The 12,171-nt window shown below is 34.2% G+C and overlaps 1 protein-coding gene across 14 annotated transcripts in view; it reads left to right on the top strand.

The window, feature by feature from the left end:
• Nucleotides 1-22: 22 nt before the first annotated feature.
• The window catches only part of LOC110999691 (calcium-dependent secretion activator), a 43,424-nt gene continuing 31,275 nt past the window's right edge, over nucleotides 23-12,171 (top strand). For 11 of the 14 annotated variants that reach the window (XM_045632106.1, XM_045632107.1, XM_045632104.1 and 8 more), the window contains exons 1-2: nucleotides 24-144; nucleotides 7,696-7,772. In XM_045632106.1, coding sequence (XP_045488062.1) covers nucleotides 7,703-7,772 — 70 coding nt within the window. In that variant the 5' untranslated portion in view covers nucleotides 24-144; nucleotides 7,696-7,702. Of the gene's footprint in view, nucleotides 145-7,695; nucleotides 7,773-12,171 lie in introns of all 14 variants that reach the window. The other 3 variants (XM_045632116.1, XM_045632115.1, XM_045632114.1) reach the window with 1 other exon arrangement.

The raw sequence follows: 12,171 nt of genomic DNA, 5'->3' as shown, positions 1-12,171 counted from the left end.
TGCTGGCTCTACTTCGCCTGCGCAAAATGGTTGCGGTCAGTCTGTCATATGCTTGGCGTACAGTCACACGCCAGATACCTGCTGGAAAATAGTGTTCCACATTCAAATGTACAAAGTACGGATTGTGTAACCGGAAACAGATTGGTGAGTATATTAAACGTTTCCCTCACTTTTACGATTATTATGTTTAATTAAAAACCGCGTGCAATACACGAAGTGATAAGGCTCATGTATTTAAAACATAAAATTACGTCACAGTTTTATATTGACGACAGTTTGTACAGCTTCCTCGTGTTATACGAAGATATCTTAAGTCGCGGACGTTATGTTGAATGTAATTAGCTGGCAACGTGGCTTTGAAAGCTATTTTCATGTTTTATAATCATTTATTCAAGACAAACGTATGCTTGTATTAGTTACAATATTGTCCTGATGATTAGCACATTAACTTAAAAATATGTTATATCTTAAATATAAAAAAAAACGTACACATGCAGTGGCGGTGATGATTTTGTCGGTTTTCAATAATGTAAATGAACTTGCTTTTGTTTTTAAAATGGTTATATAATGTAGGACTTTTAATGAATTCGTCGCGACTTTTCGTGTTGACAATATATATTTATACAAAATACTTATCAGTCTGTAATTGAAACGTATATAATATCTTTGAATAAAGTAGATATATATAACAAGTATATTTTATAAAAGTTTTTAATTAATAATAAAATTTGAACATACAAAGTCACGCTAGTTATTTTTAAATCGTTTTTAAGGTTCTTTATTTTTCTTACGGAAGTTAATGAGAAGTTTCACGGACTGATACAATAATCGGACAAAAAAAAAAGCGCGTTAGCCGTTTTGTTCTCAGCCTCAGATCGGTTTCCTCTCAATGATTTCCATCCGTATGACCAAGTGTGAAATGTACACATAGACAAAAATCCATTGGTGCACAGCCAGGGTTCCCTACGAATAGAACATGACATCAATAACAATATATACGCAATGTCCTTAAGGATGTTTCACTCAATTTAAGATGGCTTATTGCTCCAGTGGTTAAGCGCGAAGTAAGGAAACCGCCATGGCAGCGACCTGGAAAATAGTTCTGCCGACCACTACCTCTTTGTGAAGCAGTCAGTTCGAACAGTACCGAACCGATACGATTAAGGGGCCATCAGGTAAATATCGTACTGAAATAGCCCTGAAAGGCCGGCAACACACTCCCCCGGCGTTGCAGCTGTCCATGGGTGGCGGTTATCACTTTATCCAAAGCACCTGATCATTGCCTCCTGACTTATAAACAAAAACCAGTCAAAATCTACAATTTACTATATTTTAATCGTGTCTGAGCGACTCACATATACTAAATGTATCACATATATGTATGATACATCACATATATAGAGAATCTCTATGTTACTATTAGCACAACTGTCTTTGCATCTCTACTGTGCAAAATTTTCTGTCCACATCGTATCCCTAACTTTCGTAGTAACTGATCTAAAATTATCATAATTCATTTAAATATTCTTTAATTGCTTTGTTTTGATCCATTCGTTGTGCCTATATGTCTTATGTACTTTTTCACTTCTTGCGCTTGCCTTATCAATTTTTTTCTCACAGTGTTGTGCCTCGAAAATATCGTTGTCCTCCTTTTCATTTAATTAATAAATAAAGAATACCTACTATTCTTTTTGTAAATCCCGTAAAAGATTAATACTATCTTATTTATACAAAGTAAAAATAAAATATGCGAGTGAAACTGGCTTAAAACATGACATTTCGCGTGTTTAATGGCCTTAACAGATTGAAAACTGTCCATGGAATCAAATCGAAGCACACACATCTAGGTTGTTAATATTTATGACCAAGCGAAATATGCTTTGAATTTGAAAGTACATTATGAATAACTGTGTCCAGTTTATGTTTCCACCATACCAACTTCTACAATTTAAGATTATTTATACAATAAAGAAAATAAAGAAAGAAAGAAAGTGATTTTGTAAGTCGAGTCGTATATATTTCAACTCGAACTTCACTCTCTCTACAAAGCACATCGATGAATCGTTGCGCTGGATAAAGTGAATTTAAATATCGACATTTTTTTTACATAACACGGGGCAAACGGGTAGGAGGCTCACCTGATTTATAAAAAAAACCCTGAGTTTGATTGGTTTTTATATTGACACCTACCGATGCACCTCAACACATGGCATGGACATCTATGACAGACATGACCTGGTTCGCATGCCGCATGCTATTACCGTGTCTTACTCCGCATGATTGCTAATTGAGAAAGGTTGTACTGAATCTGATGTACAGAAGCGAGTTCTACATAACCCTCCACACAGAAGATAACGCATTATCCCAAGAAAAAAACAGATATATCTATCTATAGTCAAATTTTTCATTATAGTTTAAGTCTTAAAACAATCGGAAAAACGAAACCTTTGGACCTAAAAATCGACCGTATCAGGTGCAGACTACTTGCCTATAAAATATCACAAAACAGGTACAGAAGTTTGTAGCCTAGATGTGATAATAGATTAAAGAGGGATAGGGGATGCACAATTCAAAGTCCCACTGAAAATGCCAGGTCAGGTTCTTGTTGAAGTTTGGCCGAATTCCAAATATCTGGGCTCTCAATTCAAGGTCGCTCTTACATAATATTGAATTAAGTATAGGCTTTAGCAGTTTAAGTACTAGCTTCTGCAAAAGACTTTTAGATTACAGTTAACATTAACAATTTTAAAAGAACAAAGCGACACCTACAATTGGCCTCAATTACTGCTATGACGTCATACTCTGAAACGTGCTATCAAAGTTATTCCCGTTTATCTACAATTACTCTACCTGGGTAAGGTAGAGTAATTGTACTTAAGCCTCAGGAAGCATCTATTTAGGTCGTTCTAAGAACAGCACCTTCTACTATTGGGCGTATTGAAGACCCTTACCCAAATAATTATTTGTATTCACTCTCACACAATACAATTCGTTAGACAAGTACAATACAGTCTTATTTGTTGCCGTTTCATACTTGATCAATATGTAGACGACAATAGATATTTATCCAATTATTAGCGGACCTAATTCTTGAATATATGTATGATCTTTATGCATTCAACGTTTTATTATGTCCCTTTAATAAAAACTATAGTTTTATTGGACACTTTCATATGTTAAATATATTTATTAGTAAATGAGGTTAGAGTTAAATTACTTATCTATCTTCAGGCTAGATCTTAATGTTCTATTATATCTTAGTAAAGACAACATGTATAAAAGAAATTGATTTTAATAGAAGATTCAGATTTGGGAATTCTTTTAAGTAAATACCTGTGTCAGGATTTCAAAGGATAACAATCAACAGCAGCAACAAATTTCAGGATAACAAAGTATTAAGTTATTTCCCATAAAAATATTTATTATTTAATTTTTTTTTTTTTTTTTTTCTATACTCATGAGCGAGTGACCGAGTGAAATGTAACTAACCGGATCCAATAGTTAATCCACAATCTTAGATGGAAATCGATTTGAGATTAGACCGTGACAGTCGATCGATCCTAATTACCAAACCCTACGAAGACCATCAATTTTTGCCAACAGATAGAATCCCTTCACTGTTTACACTCATTAAAACACTTTGTTATTGAACTGTCATTTTCATACAAAGATAGATCCACATACACCGATCCGATCTACCATGGATAGTTTGAATCGACAGATGGCTATTAAAATCCGTCGATTGGTTATTGGGACACTTTTATCAATATTTGGATTAAGATGTTTGTCTCAGATGGTCAAAAATGGGTTGAGATAGGTTATTGGGTTTGGGTGTTAGTCTAAGTCTCGTCGTCGAAGAGTTGCATCTCGCTAATTACAAATGCCGAGACGTTAAGTAAATAAGGTCACGTTAATATCACATGCAGATTAATAAAATAGTCTATATTTCAGATAAGTTTCTTTTATTAAAACATAATTAAAACAAAAGACTAAAAACCTCGAAATTAAGTCCGTTTGAGTTTTATATCTTCCCACCTCTTGCGTCACCACCACCACCCTCTGCTTTTTTCTATGTATGACATAATTAAATACATAATGTTTATTATATATGTACGAGTTCGTGTACACAATGTTCATATCAGTCGGTTAATTGACAAAGTCAAAGTAATAACCTGGTAACATTAACGGTTAAAATAAAAATAGAGTTTAAACTAAAAATGGGTTAAAATTAGCATAACCCATCGGGAAAACCAACAACTTGAGTTGAGGGGAATTTAAATAAATTACTAACCGAAGTTTACATAATTTAATAACATTACTGGCGTATAATTTGTGTTAAAGCTTCTATTTTCGGGCAGGCATGTTTATTATATAGTTTTACACATGCTAGTAGGTCTTATAAGAGGGAGAGAGATATTCTGGCCAAAGGAGATTCTTTCGAGGCCGTATTCGTAATGAAGTCTTTCGAAAAAGAACGGATGTAAACGATGCAGTCTCTAAGATCCTAACCCTAAAATGGAGAAGGGTGGGCTGTAAAGCGCGCATCGCCATATGCTGGACTCGAAGGCTTCTTGAATGACATAGACATAGACATATTATTTATTACAAACAAAACACACACACATAAATACACAACACAGCAGTAATCAAAGAGAAAAATTTAAATAAAAGATATAAAGAGAGGTATATTATTTTTTTATATATATTGCGTGTGTGCTGTGGCTGTAAATGGACCTGGCTCAGCATTATGCTGAGGAGCAGAGTGTTCCACAGCGCTGGTCATTCTGCCAGAGACCACATCAGCTAGTTTGCGCCTCAGTCGCAAAAAAAAGAATATATTAATACTCAGTAGGAAATGATAATAATAGTATTATTGAAACTTAGCAATATCGGTAACAAAGTCTTGTGTAATATAGTGTGAAGTAAATAGGTAAAATTGCAGGTTAAAATAAGAATGAAGAATGAAGGAAAAAAAAGAATGAGACCTAGGCAGAATAAAGATTGCTGTGTAAAGTAAAAGATTCATAAGGCACAATGCCTGGAGTAAAGACTAAAGATGAACTTAAAGAATAGCTGATGATGAAATGCAAGTGTTTTTAATTTAAAGAATAAATCAGTGGTGCTACAACCTTCTTGTTGTCAACTTCTGTATCTGTTTCATGATCATTTGTCAATCTAATAGAAAAGTCATCACAATCATCCTGTGCCTGACACGCGCCGTCGACTTTTTGTGTCTAAGGCAGCCAGGTTCCTCAAGTTTTTCTTCACCCTTCGAGCGCACATAGACATAAAGCCCATTACTATACAGATCGGGTATTAAACCTGAGAGAGATTCACACACTGAAGCCATGACCACACTGTTGTTTTTAATATAATTTTGGTTTAATATGTGGTAAAATTGCACCACGCTATTGAATATCAACTGTAGAACCTTTTTTGAAAAGGTAGTAGGTTGGAACTTCATGATGGTACTCTGTGTGACCTTTGATCTCTAATGAACACACAAATTGTTTTTATAATATGAACAAGGCCTTATGAAAGCTTTGATCAATTAACGAATAACAAACGAAGCGTTACGTTTATCTTATCATTGTACTACACTAATTAGTAATCCAAGGGCGTAGAAAGACCCAGATACAAAAGGATCTTATTTGTTTTTTTAATTATTGAATGTTAGTACTTTCGATCAGGAATACTTTTATTTTTATTCATCACTTCATTCTTTTTAATTTTAATTAATTTAAGCCCAAAAGAACTATATGGTTACATATAGTGTAGATGGTCGTATTACCTTGCACATGGCGCGATTGTCTTCGTAATTTTGAGGTTATACCTGATTTTACCTTTCCTTGTTATGAATCGATATTGTGAAATTTTTGAATGCTTTTCAAAAGTAACAGTAATGGGGTGGAGTGGGGTTAACATTTAGAATCGACGACCAGACTGCTTAAAAATATAATACAAAATTTACATTAAACATACTAAAACAAAATTTAATATTATGTATTTAAAGCTTGATCGCTATGGTTAAATGTAAAAGTAGAGATTTATATCGCCACGATTTCAATTTATAACTCGTGCTCGGCTAGAAATATTTCTCAACTCTTCACGTAAGTTTCATTTAATAACTATAAATGCGACATTCAGTCCCAATTACTCAGCGGAAATATAATCTAATCTTCGGGAAAATCTAATTGTGAGACCCAATTTTCCGTATCTTTAATTATTTATTGCTCTCCCCACAGACCAATTACTTTTTATTAGGCTTCTGCTTATTGCCAATATAACTATAATCAATAAAATAAATGAGCAGTGTTGGCTTAGTGGCTTCAGCGTACTACTCTCATACCCGAGGTCGTAGGTTAGATCCCCGGCTGTGCACCAATGGACTTTCTTTCTATGTGCGCATTTAACATTTGCTCGAACGGTACAGGAATGGTGAGGAAACAGACATGTCTTAGACTCAAAAAGTCGACGAAGTGTGTCAGGCTGATCACCTACTTGCCTATTAGATTGATTAAAAATGATCATGAAACAGATTCAGAAATCTGAGGCCAGGACCTAAAAGAGGTTGTAGCGCCACTGATATATTTTTTTATGTGGTTTTAAATGCTAAAATAATCTACTTAGTAATCACAATAAAGTATTGATTGAAAAAAATTGGACTGAAAAAAATGACTTTGGAAATTTTTTCAGGCCTTTAAATCCGCCCTGTTTTTTCTAAGCACGTTACGTTTTGTATATGATTCACAAATAGTTTTAGCAATACGATTACACGAAGGTTTCAGACTATTATTGTTAGAAGACGAAACGTATTTGGATAAATAGTGTGGATGTAGTTTAATAAAAACTGTATAAGTATAGGTTATGTGAAACAAATTTGTAGTCATAACGCAAATCATGTAAAATAATATCACTTTCAATATTTCTCGATATATTAACGATGATACTTTTAATAATCCGCTGGATCTATTAATAGCGTTGCCAAGCAACGGCATAAAGTGACCAGTCTTCCGAAGCGACCTTGACCGAGCACTTTCCACTATTCAAGAGCAACCTTCACACCACGATATCAATCTATTTAATCGTCAACTCTACAGTCATCAAATTTTATATTAACATTAAAAAAAATCGAAATTCTTTATTGGTTTAGCTTTGTACAATAGAATTCAGATTGAGGTCTCCCTAGATTCAGAGACCTGTGATAGGGAAGTTTCGCTTTTCTTTAAATTAACAAAGTTTCAACCAAAACTACCAACACGACTTTTTAAAACGCGGGTAAAAATATGTGAGAATATGATGATGACTGTGTTTTGTTTTTTTTGAAAGTGTGCATAAAAGATGGATTAAAAGGACGCTTAGCAAAAATTATATTAAAGGATAAAACAATGATTTTTTTTTGTTATAGTTGAGTGTATCGAGCATATAATGGTTTAAGGTAGTTTTACATTTGTGGTATGTAAGATTATGCAAGCTAAGGGTTTTCTTTAAACTATTGTAGTGATGAGCTGAGCGATTATTGTATTGTTACATGAGTTCTGAAGTCTTCCACAAACCAAAAAAACATCCTCCGATTTCTGTATCTGCTTCATCATTTGCTTTTTATAAAATGCAAGATGATCATGCCTTCAGTGCCTGACAAGCTCGATTTATTCTGTCGAAGGCACTACTACAACTATGTTTTTTTTGTTATAGTATCACCATGATTGATCCCAGCTCATCTGAAGAAGATAGTGATGATGAACACAAGAAGCAGCCCTCCAAATTACCAGGTAATTATTTAAACCGAACCCTTACCTATGAGAAACTTGTTGTTTTAAAAAAGTCAAAAGAAATTAATATGAATCAGTGCGAATTCAATCAAATTATTTATTGCAGTGAACAGTTTGCCAGCCGTCTACTGTATATTGTTTATAATATTTAGGGCCTGTTTCACAATGTATGGATAAAATATACGAACTACTTTTTCCGGTTATCGCAGTTTTAGCCGACAAACCACTATGTGGATTCAGCTACTCACTAAAGTATTTCCGAATTAATTCATCTTAGGGTCCTTTAAGAAAAGAGCGTACCAATTCCTAAAAGGCAGGCAACTAACTTCCCAGCCATCTGGCATTTAGAGTGTCTGTCGTCTGGCATAGGCGGCTGTATTGATTAGCATCAGATGAGCTTCCTCCGCATTTGCATCCTGTTCTATAAATATAAGTTAGTATATAAAGGGTATATAGGGTATATATAGATCTAAGAACCTGCCAGAGACAGATTCGTAACAGAGCCCTGGAAGAGGTTCTGGTTATATGTGGTAGGATTATTTAAATACTACCGTGTAGGCTCACTTAAGGTCTTGAAGAAGTATCCGTTGATTGATGAGACCGGATTCCGACCAGCACATTGATGTTATCTAAACCATCAGAGGATAATTTTTGAACAAGAACTTGGTGTAGATTATGTTCGTCTATTATATTATAGATAGGATAATATATGAGGATAAGTTTGTTGGCATTGAATAGACTCTAAAAGTACTGGATCGATTTTAAAACTTCTTTCACCATCAGAATCCTTCATTATGCCTAATGGATATTGAAGGCGATATTTGGAATAACCTTCCGACTCCTAGAAGGAAGATTGGGTTCCGTGAGCCTCTTCACAGGATGTGTTCTACTTTGGATTCTGCCACTAATATCGACCCCTTTTCCTACTACTGTTTCATTTAAGTACAAGTTAAAACAATCCTTAATGTCGTAAGCCTTGTGTATCTCTTCTTTAATATAGCTACTATTTTTTGTTTTGTTTTGCTTGTTATTTTATTCTTTATCAGTGATACTTTTTTTGGATCCAATGAGTTAATTTTACGTTTTACTTTATATTGTATACAGATGTATCTGTTTTGAATCCTAAATAAAAAAATAAAAAATGTAAAACTTGTAGATACAAAACGTCGATAATGTAACCCAAGGTGTAAAAAAAAATACCTATAAGAACACAATATCGCGTATGCTTCGAAAAGTATTTCCAATAGAACAAAGTGATGAATGCAAAAGACCCCGTTATATGTTTAACTATTTAAATAAAATTATTATCCAGCTGTACGAAGCTAACGTGTAGTAAATATACAAAATCCTAACAATATAAAATCCTTGTTACCTCACCTGTTCCATATATAAAGAACGATTACCTTGGCTTTGTGGTAAGGGAAAAATTACTTCCCTTCCGGAAATAACAAAGTAACTTCAGCATGTTTCCGACGTGCGCTAATTAATAATACGATACAACGCTACATTCAAACTCTATTTAACGCCGCTTAAACAACCAACCGCCTAAGACATCGAAACCTCGTCTTTGGTTGGTTTAGCTATTAGCGGTACCATATTTGGTATCGCTAATAGCTTTTTCGTATATATTGATGTCTTCGTCAAGCATGCTGCTGCTTGATAATGCGTTCTTTTACGAACGTTTCTACTTATCTAATAACAATACAAGCAATAATTACAGTTAAAGCATTCATTATGAGTCACTGCTGACCAATATGACCCATTAGAGATTAATAAGGGTAGGTATTGCGTGAAAAATAAACTCGTTTACTACCCTTTTTAATTGCTGTATTTGGTGACATTTCAATTTCAAAGAAAAAAAATTCAATTTTATTACAACTAATACAAGAGAAGTTTACAAAAATATATTTGTATATAAGAAAGTTCTTTAAAGTTTTGTTGGACGACTGTCCTCTTGTAGAGCTTGCCTTTGTAGTACAAAGGCCTTCTCCAGCTGTTCCCAGTGCTTCCTATCCCTGGGAAGACTTTGCCACAGAGGACCGGTACCTTTTATAAAGTCATCAGCCTACAGCGCACATTTAGTGACAAACATACTATAAATACAAATACGTAAATGCTCAATTAAATGTTTCAAACAAACCAAAAGCCGTCAAATACCTTTTTGTGGACGTAGAATTCTAAAAAGGTTTACAAGACTTTTTTAAATAACGCCTGTAAAAGGTATCTTTTTGTTCAATTTAAATTATTCTACGCGTCATATTCTTTAACAAGCTTAAAACTGTACAGGAGTATGCTAAACAGGTATACGACTGTATACAAACTCTTATCAGATGAGTCACAGAAATATATAAAGATCGCGAAAAAAAGTGCTCTAAAACGGTGAAGAGCAACAGAACATCTAATTTAATTCTTTTAGGTAGATAACACGAAAACTATTAAAAAGTTTTATATTATTAATACTAGTGTCAAAAATTTTTGTATACAATTTTTTAAATCGTTTGAAAGAACGAAACACATTCATACATTTATTAATTCATAAATAAATGGCGCTACACCTTTGTAGATCTGGCCATCTGAATTTAGTATCTGATCATCTATCAAATGATAGGCAAATAGATCAGCCTCCTATGTCTGACCGTCGATTTTTTTGGGTCTATGGCAAGCCGGTTTTCTCACGATGTTTTCCTTCACTATTTCAGCGAAACTTTAATGCTCACATAGATAAGTCCGTAGCTGCACAGCTGGATCGAACCTACGGCCTCAGAGATGAGAGTCGCACGCTGAGGTCACCACAACAATTATTATATATACATTATTAGTTATTATATAAATGCATTAGCAGTAATTGCCCTCGTGTTGTTAGAAATAATCTAATCGGTAGATCAGTAGATATTTGTTTTTATATATAAAATATTTCCAAGCGACATACAAACACCGTCTAGCTGTTTTAATAAATTATAAATTACGAGATACCAAAGCCTTTTGGATTTTACGCAGGCTATTTTAAGGGTGGCATTAGCTATGTAGCGAGAAGTGCCTCAAGTACCCTCACGTAAGTGCCTGTCTGCGGTGAGCATAAGTGATGTTACTAGCTATAGTTACGGTTTACGCCCTAGACAAATGGTTTTGTCATATACGTGCCACAACGAAATTGTATGGAACTTGTCACTATTAATATATTTTCTAGATAATTCGTTTGCGGGTAGCCGCAACATCCAGTTATTAATATTAATCATTAAAAAAATTATCATAAATATTATATTATTAGGAATAAAAATAAAAACAGACTTTAGTAGTCAAATATAAATCACATGAATCTTTCTCGGAAGTGGAATTTAGCCGGAAAATTTATGCTTTTTGAATTTATTCTTCCTTATTCTTCTTATGCATCAAAAGCACTAAAAGTGCGTGAACAGTGACAACAGAACATTCTAGTGGATGTGTCATAAAAGAAAGAGTTTCATTATAAAACACTTGGTATTTATTTTTAGACTCAATTCACAACTGCGCGTTTTTCAAGGCAAAAACTTGCCACGCACCACCACTTTGTGGAACCAACTGCCCATTGAAGAATTTCCGAACTAATTCGACTTAGGGTCCTTCAAGAAAAGAGCACACCAATTCTTAAGAGGCCGGTAACGCACTCGCGAACCCTCTGGCATTGAGAGTGTCCATAAGCGGCAGTATCACATAACATCAGGTGAGCCTCCTGCCCATTTGCCCCTTGTCATATGTGTAAACAAGTAAATAATAATTACCGTTGACGTAATCACCAAACAAGAAAGTCAAAGACGAGGAGTCTTTGCATATGCTGTGTTTACATAAATTGTCATATTTCCAGCCAGTCGGTGCAAATTTTAAATTGCTTATAAATTTATTATGTACTTCATAAAAAATACACAACATGACATGTTGCGTGTTTTCGCGTGTCATATCATTAGGATTAGATATTTAATTACAAGCATTTATACACTATCCATACTGTACTAAGTTAATACGATAAAAGTGAAATTACATTGCACAATTTGTTTTATAACCGGGGGCAAATGGGCAGGAGGCCCATCTGATAGTAAGGCCCATGGACACTCACATTACCGGAAGGCATTGTCGACCTTTTAAGAATTGGTACGATCTGTTCTTGAAGGACCCTAAGTCGAATTAATGTAAAGTAAAACTTAAATCCTCTAGTATTTTAAAGCCCGATGAACTGTACGGTAGTAATATTAAAGTATTTTTAGCAAAGCTTAAAATAACTAGAAATTAAATTCGTCTCGACATCTAGGCCAGGTAGAAGAGGTCGTTAGCGCTCAGAGCGACATTAAAAACATTGCATGAATAAGGAAAAATAAAATTTTTGTTTTCCTAGTAAAGAAAATGTTTTTTCCCTGGACAATATAAC

This window comes from Pieris rapae, chromosome 18, assembly GCF_905147795.1.
Source record: "Pieris rapae chromosome 18, ilPieRapa1.1, whole genome shotgun sequence".
Taxonomy (NCBI): Eukaryota; Metazoa; Arthropoda; class Insecta; order Lepidoptera; family Pieridae; genus Pieris; species Pieris rapae.
Note: the sequence above shows the minus strand (reverse complement) of the source record. Positions and strands in the feature narration are given on the sequence as shown.